We start from the raw sequence: 17,630 nt of genomic DNA on the forward strand, positions 1-17,630 counted from the left end.
GAGAGTACCGTGCACAGGGCGCTGGCAGCGGGTACCAGTCCCGGTTGGGTGATGCCGGTGCCGGGGCACAGCGGTGTGTGCCGGGTGCAGGGGGCTGGGCCGTGGGTGTGTGTCTGTGTGTGTGTGTGTGTGTGTGCGTGCCGTGTGTGTGTGTGCCGTGAGGAAGTGCCAGGGCTGCAATCGCTTTTCGGAAGTGGCCGGCGGGGCCGGGCCGGAGCCTGCGCAGTGCCGCCGCCGCCGCTCGGCTCCCGCTGCCGCTCCCTCTCCCTCCGGTGCCCAGCCCGGCGGCAGCGCAGCGGCGGCGGCCGGGGGCGGCGGCGGCGGCGCGGATGCCCGGCCCGTGAGTACCCCGAGCCCCGGCCAGGGGCTGCCGCGGGTGGGGGGGACGCGCCTCCATCGCCCCCTCCCTCGCCCGGTGCCCAGCCCAGCCCGGCTCCCCCTGCGGACCCCGCTTCGCCCACCCCCTCCCCGTCCCCCGGCTCCTTTGCGCGCTCCCCCTGCATGGACCGCGGGCATCCTCCCTCCCGCGCGGCTCCCCCCGCGTCCCGAGCCCCGCGGAGGATGGAGAGCCCTGCCCGTGCCTGTCTTGTCTGTCCGCGCGTCCGTGTGTCCGGCTGCCGCCTGTCAGCGGCCCCATGTGCGAGCGCCGGGGCGGGGAGATGCTCCGTGGGGAGCGGCCGGCGGGGCGGGGGGACCCCGAGCACCGAGCGGGGAGGGGGAACTCCCCGCCGCATCCCCCCGGGCGAGGGCAGGGCTCCTGCCGGGAGGAGGAGGAGGAGGATGGAGAGGGGGAAGGAGGGGGGCACCCTCCAGCCGCAGGGCCGGGGTTTGCCCAGGCGGGGCGGGGGCTGCAGGGAGGATCCCTCCCCGGAGGCCTCCCCGGCTCCTCTGCACCCACAGGTGGGTGCCCGGGCGGCGGCGGAGCATCCCCGCGGCGGCCGGGCCGGGCAGAGCTCCAGAGCTCCCGCCCGTGCGGCTCCCCGGGCGCGGTGCGGAGGGTGCTGAGCCTCGCCCGGGCGATGGGCAGCCCTGACCCGGGGGCCGGGGCTCGGGGAGGTTCCCTGAGGTCGGGGCAGCCTCCAGCTCTGCTCCCCGCGGGTTCTCCGGCAGCGGCGCGGCCGGGGCTTGGCTGAGGGACCCGCCTCGGGGTGTCGGGGACGCAGCTGTCCCCCGAAGGGACGGGACAGGCCACGGTGGCCCAACACGAGCCCATCACGTGGGCGGCGTCGCGGGATGCCTCCCCTTGGCGCGGCCGAGGGATGGAGAGGGCCCCGTGCGGTCACCCCGGGCACGGAGAGGCTCCCCGGGAAGATCCCTCTCCCCGCCGCTTCCATGAGGCTGCTCTGGCACCGAGCCACGGCCTTATTTAAGAAACTAAACAAAAAGTGTTAAGCGAGTGGGAGGGATTCCCCTGCTGCGAGCGAGGGGAGTTCATTCCCCTCTGGATGCATCTCCATCCCCGTCAATGGAGATGCTCCTCCTGTGTCACGCTGGGTGAGCAGAGCCGTGGCGTTTGCTGGCCTGGTGCACGTCGTTTTCTTTGGGAAAACGGGTCGCCCCAGTGGGCACATATTTCAGAGTATCTCCCAAGGGAAAGCGCCACATCAGATTTCCCTACAAGGATTTTAGCTGCTCCGCGTCAGCCCTTCCCCACAAATGACTCAAGCCACTAATCAAAATACAGTCGTGTTCTTCAGCAATTAAACAACCTCCACCTCACAGGATCCTAGTGGAGAAACAGCAGTTTAGTGACATGAATATATCTCAGTCAGGGTGCAGGCACCCGTTTTGATATTATTATTTTAAAGAAGAAGGAACTGAAGGCAGATAATTCAAATGAAACCCAGAAAAGGTAAGGGAGAAAAATACCTTGACAGGGTAGTTGGTTCTGAGTCTGCCCAAGGTGCTGGAGCAGCCCATCTCAGCCACCTCCTGAAGTGCATCCTCTCCCATCCTGGCTGAGCTTTGGTTCTAGTCTTTGCTTTAGGCCAGGCCTGGGCTCCAGCATCTTGGGTTTCAGCTGGGCTGATGCAAAGTGAGTGGGTGAGCTCAGTGCTCAGAGCTCTTCCCTGTGAGCAACAGGTCAGGAGCAGCAAAGCAGCCACTGTGTCACTCCTCAACCTCCGCAGAGCACGAGCTTGAGCTGCTGGGGCTTTTCCTCTCTTTTTTTTTTTTTTTTTTTTTTTTTTCCAAATTTTTATCCTCTGGATAAAATAATTTTGGAAAGCTCAGGAGGAGGTAAGAGCCACTCTGCCTTTCCACCCCAGCTCCTCCTGCTCCTCGGATCAGTTTGTGCATCAACCCCTGGCCGTGCCTGAGCACCCCAAAACAGAACAGGCAGGGCACAGGAAGGCCAGCAGGCACCACCTCTGCCCTGCCACACTCTCAGGGCTCAGCAGTGTGGGCTCTTGCCTGGAATAACAGCAGGTTCAGAGTGATCTGGTGCTCACGGCCTTCGTCGAGACTTCCTATTGCTCAGTTCCTTATTCATCTGCACATCTCTCTCTGCATTTCTATTACAGAAGCTGTTCAGAGAGGGGAGGATCTAAATCCATCTGTTTATATACATTATTTCATAGTTGTCTCTTATTCTGGGGAGAAGAAAGATCCTGGACCTTATCAGTGATTTTCTTGCATCCCCCCCCATGTGTTACAACCTGGATTTTACCTGTGGGGAACACAGGATAGGGGAAGTGCCCGACATCTTCCGTGGTGTGGGAGGGGAAGGAACTGAACTCGCAGGGACTCCAAACACCCTGTCACAGACTGGGAAGGAGCTCTGTGGTGCCATCACTGCCCCAGCTCTGGCAGCTCAGGGAACAGGCAGCCAGCCCCAGGCATCTCCCTGTTCACTGCCCATCCTGCACCAGCACCACTGGAGCCTCCTCCAGCTCATTCCCATCACTGCTGGGGCTCAGGCAGCTCATTTCCTTTCTCAGCTGCCTCTCCATGGGTAGCCCCATGCAGCAGACGGAGGGTCACCTGCAGAAAATCCTGAATCCTCACTGCCTTGGCCATCCAGTGGGTGTGATGGTAACTGTGGTAACACCACAGGCCAGCTCTTCCCTCTGCTCCCATGGGTTACAGGACATCCAGACCTTTTCACTGGGATCAAACATCTTAAATCCAGCTGTGCATGTTCTGCAGGAGCCGCTGGCTGTGCTGATTCACAAGCCCTGGGGTGAGTTCCCTGTGCCGCCTTCCTCAGGACCTGGGGACACAGGAGCTGGTGGTTTTGGGGTAAAACCAGTGAAGGCAGAATTCTGGCCCCATCCAGATCCCAAGCACCGTGTAAAACAAGGCAGCAACCTCAGAGTTTTGGTCGACCTTTCACCCTTCTGCGAAAGCGCTCCCTGGGAGCATGAAGAATTATTTTATTTCTGTTATTTTTGGCTGGAAATCCACTGGGTTCCTTCTTCAGAGTGGACCAGTAACAGAAACCTCCTGCCTGTGATTTTCCCCCTCCCCAGACATTGTGCTAGGCATGGAGGGTGATGCCTCAGCCCATCCCATCATCTCCTCCTCAGTCATTCTGGTTGAGTGTACCAGGAGAGGCAAGGAGTGTTCTGCCACTCACCCATCCTGCAAAACCTCCTGCCCTTGGCCATCTCGTGGAAGCAAAATTTAACCAGGAGAAGGGTGGAGCAGCAATGAAAACAACAACAAAGTCCTTTGGGGTTCAGCTTCACCATTCATCTTAGGCATGGAAAAAAGGGGGTTTCCTGACAGCAGGAAAATGTATGGTCGAGTTTTAGAACAAGCTGCACTTCCAGTTCTCCAACCACTTGGAACCAGCCTTGGTTGACCTTTTGAGGGCTCTTTGCTCCAGCTGTGGAGACATGCTGGGCTCGGGGGCCCAGGTTTGCCACACTCCAGACTCACTTGTCAGCACTTGCCCACTCTGGAGGCAGAAATGCTGCAAAGCCTCCAGGGCAACAACGGGATGGGCACGGTGGGAGCAGAGCTCACGGCATTCCTGTGCGTGGCTGTGCCTCTGGGTGCAGGGGACAGGCCCAGGGTGCACTGGTAGCCCACTCCCAGTGCTGGAAGCACTGCTGGTTCAGCCTAAAGGGGGTCAGCAAAAGGGTTTGGGGTAAGGGTTTGGGTTTTCCAATTGCTCCCCCTCCTGTAGGTTTGAACCCAAGCAGGGCTGTAGCTTCCTCGACAGAAGGCGAATGCCCAAGCAGCGCTCCAGGGCAAAGGGCAGGAGAAGAACAAACAGGTACATATTGGCATTAGTGGGCAGGAGCTCTGAAAAAGCAACAGAAAGCTTCAAGCTAGACTGGAAAAGAAAACAACAAATCCAAGGGAAGATGCTGCCTGAGAGCCTGGTGTGGGTTTCACCAGGAAGGGAGAGCTGGCAAAGCAGATTTGGGGCTGCAGAAATGTATTGCTGTGACAGCAACTCGTGTCCTCTGATGGGACCTGCACCCTGCAGCACCCTGGGGGCTCAGCAAGGGGCATCACCATGGCCTGTCAAATTGGGGATCTCACTGAGATCCCCTGCAAGGCCCACTCCCACCCTCTGAGCCCAGAATGCCTGTGATGGGCACCCTCTGTGGCCAGGGTCCTGTACCCCAGCTGTGCCTGCCCTGTCTGGCAGCAGTGGGATGCAGCAGCTGCACTGCCAGACACTGCCCCAGGGCCAGGGCCACCTCTGTGGCATGGGGCCACACAGGGTGACAGTGCTTCCTTCCTCCCCACACTGCCAGCTCCTCCCTGGGGTGATGGAGCTGAACCCTGCCATCAATCTGCTCCTTTGGCTGGGGTTTAAATCACCAGGGCAGCTGGATTCAGAGGACATGACTTGCTCATCCTGATCCTTTCTGATGGCTGGGGCAGGGCAGAGTCTCACTGCTGCCCTGGCACCATGACCACACCACAGGGGTCACCTGGGATTCTCCAGAACCTGGGCAGGGCATTGAGTCACCAGATCCCCTTTCCCTGAGTGTTTGCCTGCAGGATGGTCTCCTGGGGGGCTCATTCCTCAGACCCTCAGTGTTTTAATGCAGGACCAGAGTCTGATATGGGAGGAAGTTTTGCTGGTACGAGTGACAGCCCAGCTCTGAAAGCTGTAACCCAGGGACCTGGTGCTGGGGATGTGTCCCAAACCTGGTACATGTCCCCATCAGCACAAAGTGACATCTGCCTGAAGCCAGGCCTCCAAAGGCATCCATCAGCGTGCAGGCATCAGCACCCACACCTGAATGGGTGGTGGGCAAATGCCCCTGGGTGCAGCATTTGGGATGGGCTCCCCTTGTCCCCAGCTGTGCTGCTGGTGTGGCCCTGGCCTGGCTGGTCCCACCACTGGTTGAGCTGGGCTCAGCCCTGCCCTGACCACATCAATACCACATGGGGCCATGCTTTGGGGAGGAAGTGTGGCTGGAGAGCAGGGCCAGACCTGTCCTTGGCATGGTCAGATACACCTCCTGCCCAAACCTCCTCATGCACCTCCTGGTGCCTCCCATGCAGGGCTCTGCATGCAGCCAGTAGGGTTTGGTCTTGTGCTGGGGCTGGGGGAAAAGTCATCCATCCCTCAGCTGTGCTGGGAGCTCTCAGAGCTGTGCTAAGCCAGCCCTTCGATCCAGCATTGCCCTGTGATGCAGTGTCCTTCCTTTTCATCCCAATCCTGCCTTGGTTCTCTGTCTGGTTCCTCATTTCCTTGAAAGATGCCATTTTTCATCCCTCAAATTACCACTGTCCTGTGGTCCCAGGGGCCTGGCAGCTTGCTAGGAGCAAGGAGCACCCTGCCACCTGCCCAGCTCAGCTCTTACCCTGGCCATGCCACATCCTTCCCTTTCTTCTGATTTTCCCTCCCATCAACCACCAGGCTCCTCCATCCATTTAGCCCCTGCTGAGTATTGATCACTGATCTGTCTTCTCCTTTCCCATGGATCATTACAGAAGGCAGAACAGGCACCTGCTCTAACACCAGGATACCTCGAGTAGTAGAAACATAATTGCCAGGGCTTGCCTTAGTAAATCCCCCAGCTGGGGGATTTTTATGCTGGGATGGGGCTATTTTTATGCTATAAAATAATTAAGTCTGTTTCAGTGCAAAAACTGGGGTCAGGGCGTTGGGTGCTGGTAGTGCTGTGCCTGTTGTGCTGCCCAGCAGTTGTGGTGCCAGGACAGAGCCATGGGTCTGTTCTCTTCCCAGCAGGTGCTAGAGAGGTTCATGTGGTCCTTTTGGGAGGGCTTATGGTGGGGTTTAGCTTGGAGCGTGCTCAAGCAGAAATACACTGGGAGCAGAGGAGGCTGGAGAAGGATCCCGGCATCGTCCTCATCCTGACAGGAGAGGGGCTGTCAGCTCTCGTGGTGTAAAGGACTGGGGAGGTGTTTGGACACACTGAAGCATCTCACAGATCCCATCAGCAGGATTTGCCTTTCCAGCCTCTGGGAATGGCAGAGAAATCACTGCAAGGCAGAGGATCTCCCCAAAGGTACCCGCTGGCCACGTGTGTGCACATCTGCAGCATTATCAGTGCCAGGGCTGGCAGGGCAGTGAGGACACGGCAGGGTGCAGCCACACGGGCAGAACCACGCCCTCATCCCTGCAGGACAGGAGAGCCCACCCAGCCCCTGCCAGGGCTCATTGGCACCTCTGTGCCCGTAGGGTTGGGGTCAGCCCAGCCCCATCCCGCAGAGCCGGGGGGCACAAGCCCCAACCTCTTCAATCTTTTTTTAAAAGATTGCTAAAGGGGGGGATTGAAAACCGAGTCTAAAAATAACTCCTAAAACTTCCTGTGCTGCTGGCAGGTGGCTGGGACAGGCTGCGGGGGCGGGAGGCAGCTGTGGGGCTCAGCAGTGGTGCCTGGGCTGTTACCATGGGGTAACCCCGGCAGGGGGGTCCCGGGGGGTGCCAGCCCCCTGTCACCCACCCCAGCTGCCTGCTGGGCTGCCTTGCCTCTGGTTGCACTCAGTGGCTGGTTCCAGCCAAATTTGGCAGAGATCAGAGGTGCTGGGACCTCCTGGGAGAATGCCAGGGAGGGGGTGGGGAGGCTGCAGGCTGTGCTGAGCCCTTATTAGACACTGGAGAATCCAGCAGCAGCCGGGGCTGCCAAGCTCTCCTTGTGCTGATCCAGCGGGGCTGGTCTAGCAGGTGATGGGTGTCTGCAGCTCCTCTAAGGCACGGAGAGGGGTCAGGCCCGGTGCTGCTCTCGGCTGAGGCATCACAGGGCTATGACAAGGACTTGGCCAGGGATGGTGTCTCCATTGCCACTGGGGGTTTGTTCATTGTCCCCACTCAAATGATCCCTGCACATCACAGGGTTCTGTGATGAGCAGCAAAGCTGCTGTCCCGATTTTGACCCATAAAATACGAAGGGAAGGTCCTTCCTGGGGTGGAGCGTGGCAAGAGGTGGCCAGAGAATAAAAACACGCTCGGTGCCTGTGAGCTGGGGGTGCCAGAGGCCGTGGGAGCGTGGCTGTATCCTGACAGCCCCAGCTCTCTCCCTGCCTTGTGGCAGCAAAGGGAATCCTGGAAAACCATCTGGGAAATAAATGAGGTTCAGGTGCTTAGAGAAGCAGAGCCCGGCTGAGCCCCTGGAGCACCAGGGGGTGACTTTTGGGCGACAGGAATGTTTCCATCCGGATGGAAAGGCGCTGGGGAACAGCAGCAGCACAGGCGCGTCGTGTTTTGGGTGCCGGGTGCGCGGGCTCGGCTCGGGAGGAGATAACACAGCTCGTGTCCCGGGGAAGGCGAGGGAAGCGGCCGCGCTGAGCCGGGCGCTGGGATGAGCTGATAACAGGCACATGGCGCTGCCCCAGGGGAGCGGGGGTGGCTGCCAGCATCCCTCCTCCCTCTCTCTCCCCTTGCTGCCCTTCTTCACCTGCGGTCAGACCGTGCCGCCGAGGGGCAGCCGCCGGCAGAGACCACAAGCTGTGTTGGATCACTTGTGGGCTGGAGCCTCCTCCGCCCACAGCAGTGCCGAGGGTGAATTTCATCAAGAAAAAGGAGGTTGGCGGCTGATTTCTCTCCCTCTCTTCTTTTTTTTTTTTTTTTTTTTTTTTTTTTTTTTTTTTTTTTTTTTTTTTTTTTTCCTGAAGAGGAAAAAAACCAAACAACTTTGTTTGTGAGTCACTCTTGGCCGAGCGAGCAGGGCTGCGCTCAGTGCATCAGGCTGGCACATCCCACCTCGGATGGGCGATGCTGCCGGGAGGCACCGCCGGCGGCTCTGACTCAGCCCACCCCCAGCACAGCCCCTTTCCCGCACTGCCCACCTCGCTGCCGGTGTCTGTGCCCGGGGCCGTGGGAAACACAGCGTGGCAGAAAGCATTGTCGCTTTGAAGTGGCCTCGGCTGGTTACCGAGCCTGCACACACCCTGGGGACATGTTCTGCCTGTCACTCTCGGCAGAGCCACTTCCTTGGCCATGGGGTTGCTCCAGCACCAGCGTGCCCAGGTTATTTCTGAGAGGCTTCCATCAGTGCCAGTCCTGGCTGGGGAGCCACATCTTGGTGGCCCTCGTGCTCACAGCTGCTGCCAGATCCAGCCTTCCGGGAAGCAGGAGGCTGATGTGGCTCAGCCATGGTGGGACCCACTGTGCCCCTTGATGGGGCAGCTGGCCCCGTGGTGGAGCAGCAAGGAAAGCGCCTGGGCCGGGCTGGGGCTTTCCCAAAAAAGGCCTGAACTCTTCAGTTAAGTTTGCCACTTCCCTTACCACTCCCTTTCCTGTTAGAGGATGTGTTCAGCCGCTTTTCTTTTCTCTTTCTCTCTTCTTTTCTCCTCCACCTCCCTGCCCGCAGAGCCGGCGGTCCTGGCGATGCCACGTGCCCCCTGAGCCGGCCGGGGTCACCCTGGCTGGCACCATGGCCGGGCTGCAGGTATGGACACACCACAGGAGCTGCTCCCACACCCCTAGTGCTCCCAGCACCACGGCACAGGGTCAGGGAGCAGCACAGGTTGTGCTAGGAGTGCCCCTGCACTGAGGTGGGTGCTGGTTTGTGCCCCGTGCTGCAGAACTGAGGGAGCCTGCTTTGCCCAGGGTGAGCAGGGCACAAGGAGCTTCGAGTGCAGGCGTGTGGGATGGGGCCAACATCTCAGCAAGGCCTGGTAGAAGGGAAGGTTCCCCTTTGAAAGTTATTTTGGGGAGCTCGTCTTGTCCGGTTGCATGGAAGGTCCCCACTCCATATGGCAAGAGGACAGTGTGGTGCCAGACATCACGGGGACATCACAGGCGTGTGATGCCACCTTGCACAGCCCAGGGACACCTGGCACGTGGGGACTTCCAGACTCACAGGGGGCTAGGGGAGATCAGGGAGGGTGGCTTTTGGAGCGTCTCTTCTCTCTGGGGGGAAATGTCCCCTTTTTTGTCATCCTTCCTCTTTCTGCAGCCTCGAGTGCACGCCCTCGCCTTCCCTCCAGCACTTCCCTATCCACCAGACCCATGGGGGGCCTGGCACTGGGGCAGCTGGTGACAGCCCCATGGCACCCAGTCCCTGCCAGCATGGGGAGGTGGGGGTGGCAGGGGCATTGAGGGGTGCACAGTGCTGGGAAATCATCCCTATAAATCCAGACCATGATGGCAGTGCCCTTCAGTGCCCATCAGAGTGTGCTGGCATTACTTTTTGGTGCCAGCAAGGATCACACCAGCATCACCTCTTGGTGCCATCAGACAAGGTCCCTGTGGTCCTTGTGCAGGCCCACAGTTCCTTTCTCCCTGTTCCCCATGGCACAGCACGCTCCTCCAGATGTGTCCCTGGATGTGTCCCACAGCACCCAGGGAGGGCAGCGACCTGACCCTGCTCCTGGCTGGGTACTGAGCACACCCCTGGGGATGGGAAGGGGATGCTCCTGCCAGGGGATGCCACCCTCTCCTGCTGCCTCTCCCAGGTGTGTTGGCTCAGCCACTTGTGGGTCAGCTCTGGCCAAGAGGCAAAGCAAAGCACCTGGACAGAAGTCCCCACAGAGCAAAGCCACACACTGTCCCCACATCCTCAGTCACCCCCCAATCCATAGCCCAGGGCTGCGGCAGAGCCAGGCTGAGCTGGGAGGGAGCAGGGTTTTCCCAGCCTTCAGGTTGTCCTCCTGCTCACCCCATTCCCACAGCCTCAACCCCAGTTCTTGTTGTTGGTGCTGCAGCCCCCAGCAGTGCTGGGTGCCATGGGATGAGCAGTGAGATGTGGGTGGGCAGTGGGAAGAAGGGTGCTGGGAGTGGAAGATGGTCAGAGGAAGCAAAGGAAAGGGAGAAATGGGGGGTTGAGTGACCCAAAGGCACCAGAGCTGCTGCCGAACCAGGTGATAAGGTCACAGCTGTCCTGCCAGCACTTGGGGCTATAAATAGGGACAATTGGGAGTGAAACACAGACTCTCTCCTTTTTCGTTCCTGTGGGAGCACTGGGACTGTGGGAGGGTTTATGAGGGCCCAGGAAAGCACTGCTGGGTGATGGCTGTGGTGGGAGCAGGGGAGCTCTACCCCCAGGGCTCAAGGAGGGCTCTGGGGACAGCTCTATCCCCAGCTGCATCCCATACCCTTGCTCTGTCCTCTTGCTGAGTCCACACCCAGGCTCAGACCTGAGATGATGAGACCTGGGGCTGCTCAAAGTGGGGATGCTGAGGCTGAGATTTCCTATCTGCTGCCTCTGCTCCCGTTCCTTCCTTCTGGCAGGGGGAGGACCACGATTGCTGCCCATCACCCTTGGCAAGGCACAGGGAGGTAGAGGCAGCTGTGGCCTGACATAACCACTACCCATGCTGAACCCAGCATCTCTCCTACCAGGAGCATCCCTGCTACAGGCTGAGCCAGTGCTGCAGGCAGCAACAGGCAGGTGGCATGGGACGAGGTTTGGTTTAACACCAGGAGCTGTGAAAATTCACCACCACCACCCTGTTTCCTTCCACTCACATGATGATGTGGAGCAGCTCCAACTTCCCCATCCCTTCCCTGAAGACACCAGTGATTTCAGCCACTCTTTCTCATGGCCCAGGGCATAGCAAGGGGTGTGCAGGGCCAGCACTGAGCCCCTCACCCTACCAACCCCCTCTGCTGCCTGCAGTGAGTCCCACAGCATCTCCAAAGTGTGAGATGGGATTCCAGGCAAAGCAGGGGGCTGGCAGAGCATGTCCCAATGCATTTCCTCTTCTACTTTCCTTCTCACTTCCTTTTCTTGCACTTTCTGCCTGCTGCCCTGCCCTCGCTTGCCACCTACCCAGGGCTTTCCCCAGCACTAAGGAGCTCTCAGAACCAGGGGTTCTGTGCAGTAATGTGGTGCCACTCCTCTCCCTCCCCACAGGCTCCATCCAGGAGGTGGCAGGGACTTTAGCCGGGGGCTTTCACAGCTCACCCGCGGGCTGGGAGGAGCTGAGAGCGGCAGAACAGCCCCTGAAGCACGACCCAACCCCGTCCACCGTGTATGAGGCTGGGACGCAGGTGAGGAGTGACCAGCTGGGGGCCAGGGTGGCAAGTAGGTGCCAAAACTAAATCACAGCAGGTCACTACACAGGGATTGCTCCTCTATCTCTGTGTGCTTGCACAAGGTGGGGGATGATCACTGGCAGCTCCCTGACCCTCTCCACCCTCCTGCCTTTCAGTACGCAGGACCCGCGTCCACAGAGTCACCCCTTCCGATGTCCCGGCATGAGACTTCTCCGACAACGGTGCAACCCGCCAGCAACCACCGCCCCAACGCCTGCTGCTTCTGCTGGTGCTGCTGCTGCAGCTGCTCATGGTACGTCCCACTGCCCACCTGGCCCTGCCTCCTGCAGGGTCAGTGAGCACCACCCACCCACCTCGTCAGCCCGTAGGCAGGGCAGGTCAATCCTGGATGCACTGTGACTCCTGTTCATGAGCCAAATCTCTTAGGATACATAGAGCAGAAAGCAGCAGTGATGCCCTGATGGACTCCAGGGAAGGGTGATCCCAGTCCATATGAGCCCTCTGGGAAGGTCTGCCTTGGAGCAGTGGGCACAGAGTCCAGCCCTGCCCTCCCAGCACTGTCAAAGCCAAGGATGGAACCAGCTGCTTGTCTCCATCTGCATCTCCTGTCCTTACTGAGGATCTCCAGCTCCTTATTCTCTGGATAGCCCAGATTCTGGAGAGCCCATCTGCTCTTCCTCCTCAGCATCTGCTCGTTCAGAGATTGCTGATGCCTCTGGCTTTGCAGCAGCTTTGGTCTTTACAGCCACCAAGAGCAGCGAGCTTGGAGGAGCAAAAAACCCTGGAGCTGAGCCCCGTGCATCTCCCTCCTTAGGGAGGTGGCTGCCCTAGGCTTGGTGACATTCCCTGTGTCTCTCCTTCATCTCTGCAAGAGCGTGTGAGCAGAGATAGAGCAGAAATCCCAGAGATGGGACAGATATACCTCCTGTTCCTGGAGCAAGCGGTTGCTGAGTGGGGCTCCGGCATGGCAGGCAGTGTGCCCTGGGGGTGGCACAGGGACATGCCCACAGCTTTGCCCACCCCAGCTGCCCACGCTGGGGCAGAGGTTTGTACAGGCAGTACTGCACCAGCAGCGAGGGACAGTGTCGCAAGCAGGAAGGGCTGCGGTCAGTGCTGGGCACGGAAATTCAAGGGCCCAGGGGAAGCTGGCTGATGGCTGCTCTCCGCTTGTGCCACCAGCACCCCCAGGGACAAGGGGACACAGGGACAGGGAACACCACATCCCCAAACACCTCTATCCCACTATCTGCCTCTGGGCCAGGCCAGTGCTGGCACATCACCAATAAATGCTTGTTTATTTATTGGTGATTATTCATGACACAACAGCTCACAGTTGTGAACACAACAGATTCGCCTTGGGCCGATCCAGCACTGACCTCTGCCGGCTGCTGTGGCCACTCCAGCTCAGCTCAGTCCTGGCACACATCCCTGGCACATGGCCCTGGCACACGGCCTGAGTGGTGGAGCAGGACTAGGGCCACAGCAGGGCCTGAGCACAGGCACACCACAGGGACACCCTCACATGGAAACAGCAAAACTGCATGGGGGAACCAGGGTGCCACCAGGGCAGTGGGTGAGAGGAAGGCATGGGTGGAGGTTGCTGGTGCCCACAGAGGAGACTGAGTGGTCAGGGGTCAAGGTGGGGTCTGCATGTGCCCCCAATGCCCCTGACTACCTTTCTGTCTCCCCGTTAGGAACGAGGACCGAGAGCGAGCATGGAGGGCATCCCGGGAGACCAAACTGGAGACCATCCCAAACTGTGAAGCGTGGTGAGTGCAGGGGCAGTGCAGTGTGGGGGAGGACCTGTGTTCTGCCCTTGGGTGCACAGCAGGCAGAGGATCAGGACACCAGGGCTCAGGGGTTCCTGGTGATGTGTCCAGCAGCTCATCCCCAGTTCTCACCAAGAAACAGGGAGCCTGGAGCCACAGGATGAATCCTACTGTGATTCTGCCCTTGGGCCCATTGCAAAGGGAAACTGAGGCATGGAAGAACCTCAGCAGATTTCAGACCTTATTCTGCCATTCAGATAGAAGAGCAGCTACAGGGAGAGGAGGGAACAGCCCATTCCCAGGGAGTTTCAGCACTGAGTGGAAGCAGCAGCAGTGTCCGTATCCACTCAGGGAGGAGGAGAATGGGACAGCACTCCACTCCAGGAATGCTGGGCACCAAGCACCCATTCCCTGAGTAACAAATGTGACACCCAGCCATGGGGGCTCTGTGCAGTGCCTGGCACAGCCGGGTTAGGGTTAGATGTGTTAATTAACCATGAATAATGAGTGTACCTGGCCTGCTTGAGCAGGTGCTGAGCATTTGCTGGGCAACAGCCTCCCTCCCTCCCTCCCTCTCCCTCCCCAGCTGAGAGGGGTGATGGACCCATGTCAGTCTCTCTTGGTTCAGAGCTGCCTCTCCACCAAAGGGCTTTTCCTCTTGTTGGGATTTGTGCAGAGCCAGCACCAAAATACAACCCATTTTGGGAAATCTAGCCCAAAGCAAGGCCGTGCTCCAGCCTGGCTGAGCAGAGCCAGGACAGACCCCAGGTGTGACCTCTGAAAGCTCCGTACCACTGGAGCCTGAGCGGGAACAGCCTTATCATGAGCACGGGGGAAGGGGTTGGGCACAGTTCCTCTGGGATGGAACCAGGGATGAGCAGGAGGGACACAGTGGGATCCCTGGCCAGCTGTAACACCACCCCCTTGCCTTCCCCTGGACCTGTCAGTGCCAAACCCACGCCGGAGGAGGTGCAGGGCTGGGCACAGTCCTTTGACAAGCTGATGAAGAGCCCGGCGGGGCGCAACGTCTTCCGGGAGTTTTTGCGGACTGAGTACAGCGAGGAGAACATGCTCTTCTGGCTGGCATGTGAGGAGCTCAAAACCGAGTGCAACAAGCACACCATCGACGAGAAGGCCAGGATGATCTACGAGGATTACATCTCCATCCTCTCTCCCAAGGAGGTAGGAGGAAGAGCCTTTGAGGGGAGGGCTAAGGCTAAAATGGGGCTGGGGAGGATTCTTAGGAAGAGGGCTCAATTCCAGCTGCTGCCAGAGTCCTGTGACAGTTTGGGGATGAGTTTGGCAGGGTAATGACGGTGGGAAGGGGATATCCAGTCCCCCAAAACCCCCGGAACGCTGCTGGCAGTGGAACCGCGGGCCGGGTTGTGCTGTGGAGCCGAGACCTCACGAGGGCACCAGCGGGCCGAGAAAAATGCTGCATCCCGACCTGCAGCATGCCCGGAGTGGGGCTACCCAGGGCAGGACCACCCCAAACCACCTCCCTGTGCCCAGCTGGGGGACACAACGGGGACTCCGAGAGATCCCACTCCTCCCTGATACCCTCCCCAACCACCAGGGCTCTAGTGTCAATATTTTCTGGGAGGGAGCACACTGTGGTCTCCCCACATCTGGTGCTGCATTGTTACCCAATTTCCCGTGAGAGGAGGTGGAGGGATGGGTGCTGGGCCGGGGGCTTGTCCTTGGGTGTCCCCCAGCCCCCACTTTCTCTCCGTGCCTCCCAGGTGAGCCTGGACTCGCGGGTGCGGGAGGTCATCAACCGGAAGATGCAGGAGCCGTCCTCGCACACCTTCGACGACGCACAGCTCCAGATCTACACGCTGATGCACAGAGACTCCTACCCCCGCTTCCTGAACTCTGCCATTTACAAATCGCTGCTCCAGACCGTATCCCACTCCTCCTCGGAGTCCTAAGGGCACCCACTAGCTGTGGGGACACCAGTGGGGACATGGTGGCCAGGGGCGGTCGGTGCCGCCCTCCTTGCCAGACCTCACCAAGTTTTTAGCTTTTTACCTATGAACTGTCACCCCGGTGTCTGGGCCACACTCCAGGACTGTCCCCAGGACACAGCTTGGGCCAGCTCATACTACTGATTCCCCTGCCCCGTCCCCAGCGCTGGCCAGAGCGAGCTGGGGGAGCACAGGACAGCACCCGGGGCCTGGCTCACCCCACACCCTGTTTGGAAGAGGTCACTTTATCCCAAGTGGGTTGGGGGTTTTTCGAGGTGAGGGGGAGGTCGATTGTTGTTGGTTTGGGTTTGTTTCTTTTTTAATTTTAAATGCTCTTTTGGTTGGCTTTTACTGGGGGACATGAGGTGCGGGAGGGGGGGTTGACAAGCATCTCTGTACATAAAAAAACTTGTCAGGTTTACCTTGCTCCAGCTGTTTGAGGTGGCCCAAAGGGCAGGGGGGTGGTGCTAGAGCCTGTTTGTATTCCCAGTGGATCCGGATGTAGCAGAGGGCAGTGCTTTGAGGTGCCAGAAGGGACCATGGGGATGTGCTTGGGGCGGGGGGCAGGGGGTGTCCTACAGCTGCCTCCCCTGCCAGTCCTCATGACACATCAGCACTGCTGGACACCACACACTGTCACCCCAAACCCATCTTCCATGCTTGGTTCATAGACCTCAGAGAGGGGAAAACCCCTGTGAAGGTGTTGTTTGCCCTCCTGCAGAACCCACAGGCTCCAAGACAAGCTTGCCTCGCATGAGAGTGCTCTCAGCTGACCCTGCCCTGCCCATGGGGAGAAGCCCAGGGCTCTGCCCTGGTCCCTCACTGAGCAGGGACCTGGGCTCCATATGGGATGGGAAGTGTCATACGGAGGATACAGAATTCTCATGTTTTTGCACAGCACAAGGAATGATTTACTGAGGCTCAGTATCCAGGATTAAAACATGTCTGTCCCTGCCCTTCACACTGAAACAAAGCCAACACAGGGGTTTTGCTGCCAGTCTTTGCTTTTCCTGATCCACCACAGCAGTTTCTTATTTATCCACCCCTTCCCCTCCTCTCTTCAGCCCTTCCAAAAGGAAAAAAAGTGCTTTTTATTGAACATATTTTTTTAACAAACCAATTCTTTCAGCTTTTTTTTGTTTTGTTTTTGTTTCCTTCCTTCCTCATGGCATGACTGTGTGGAAATTCATGTCAGTAAATTTAGTTTTCTTTGCCAAGCTGGAAATACAGTTCAAGAAAATGTATTTTTGAGAGAGACCAGTAATGGTTTATTAGGAATGCTGGTATTGTTATTACTGGCAGGTTTTCCCCTAGTCTGCACCCTTACAACATCCCCACCCTGCACAGGGGAAGTTTTAGTTCTGGGTTTATTCTGTGAGTAAAGGAAATACTCTCAAACGTGGCCCCAGCCTGAGGGTCAGAGGTTGAACATCCCTGTAGCTGTTCAAGAGCAGGGCAGGGGGTCAGAGCCCCTCCACACACCACAGAGGACTAACCACAGGGAAGACCCCACTGCCATGAGATAATGTAGTTTTTCTCTTGCTCCCAATCCCTTTTAAACACCTTACAGGCAAATCTTTACTTCTGAAACACCTCTTTATCCAGTGTACTTCCCCTCCCTGGCTCTCCTTGGTGTTATTTCATAAAATGACACTGTAAAATGACATGGTGCTTTTCCCAAACTCCTGCTTGGGACTCTTGGTACCTAATTCAGGAGTATCAGAAGGCTGTACACAAGCTCAGCTCTGCTCCTCACGGGCACACAAGAAGAAAGACAAGAGGCACTGGTAAAGAGCTGGCTCCCTTTCCCAGTGCACGAGCCAGTGCTGTGGTCAGCATGGGTTTCAGATCCTGAAGCTTTTTTTTTCAGCATCACTGCGAGGACACTGCTCCCTCCCAAGCCTGGCTTGAATAATCCCATTCACCACAAGACTCGTGAGGCTTAAAGGAGTTGTCAGCATCTTTGAATATTTTCCTTCTTGGGAGACTTGGCTGCACCCTGTAAAGTGAAAGCCCTGAGCGAAGGATGCTGGTGGGATCCCTGCCTCCGGAGCAGCACAGCCCTCAAAGGGGCTGGGAGCACGTTTTCCGCTGCTTTCATGTGGCTGCTTACTCCTCTCCAAACATCTCCGAGGTCTCTGCTCAATGTCTGCTGTCTGGCATGCTGGGAAGCCAGTGGAAATACTTGTTTTTCACTCTGGAAGAGGGAAGCGATGCCATGAGAGATGTGGCTGCAAATGCTCCTGCCCTGCCCATCAGCATGAGCTGAGGACACAGCACTGCTCCTGGGCAGCCTCAGACCCACAGACCTTGCTGGGGTCCCCTAAGTGCTGCATCACCCCAGTTAAAGGCTATGAAAAGGAAAGAGGGATTTTAAGTCTGGCTGAAAGCTGTTGTGAGCTCAGATGGAATTTCCCCACCAGGTTTTAGTTAGCTCCCAGGAGCCTGATTCTGCAGGTCTCCTTCACAGGGTCACATCTGCACATCTGGGGCTGGCTTTGCTACAGGATCCTTTCC

General features: G+C 58.2%; 1 protein-coding gene across 1 annotated transcript; it reads left to right on the forward strand.

Annotated features, from left to right (window-relative positions):
• Positions 1-275: 275 nt before the first annotated feature.
• On the forward strand, positions 276-16,241 carry RGS19 (regulator of G protein signaling 19). Its single transcript, XM_083873375.1, has 6 exons — positions 276-340; positions 11,235-11,371; positions 11,533-11,669; positions 13,072-13,146; positions 14,094-14,328; positions 14,889-16,241. The coding sequence occupies exons 3-6, from the start codon at positions 11,569-11,571 to the stop codon at positions 15,075-15,077; spliced, it is 600 nt and encodes a 199-aa protein (XP_083729501.1). The 5' UTR covers positions 276-340; positions 11,235-11,371; positions 11,533-11,568; the 3' UTR covers positions 15,078-16,241.
• The last annotated feature ends 1,389 nt before the right edge of the window (positions 16,242-17,630 follow it).

The sequence above is a fragment of the Zosterops lateralis genome (genome assembly GCF_965231275.1).
Source record: "Zosterops lateralis genome assembly, chromosome: 16".
NCBI classification, from domain to species: Eukaryota; Metazoa; Chordata; class Aves; order Passeriformes; family Zosteropidae; genus Zosterops; species Zosterops lateralis.

Coding starts and splice junctions, on each gene's coding strand:
- RGS19 (XM_083873375.1), top strand. CDS start 11,569: ATGTCCCGGCATGAGACTTCTCCGACAACGGTGCAACCCGCCAGCAAC. Junction 11,670..13,071: donor TGCTGCTGCAGCTGCTCATG/GTACGTCCCACT, acceptor TCTCCCCGTTAG/GAACGAGGACCGAGAGCGAG. Junction 13,147..14,093: donor ATCCCAAACTGTGAAGCGTG/GTGAGTGCAGGG, acceptor TGGACCTGTCAG/TGCCAAACCCACGCCGGAGG.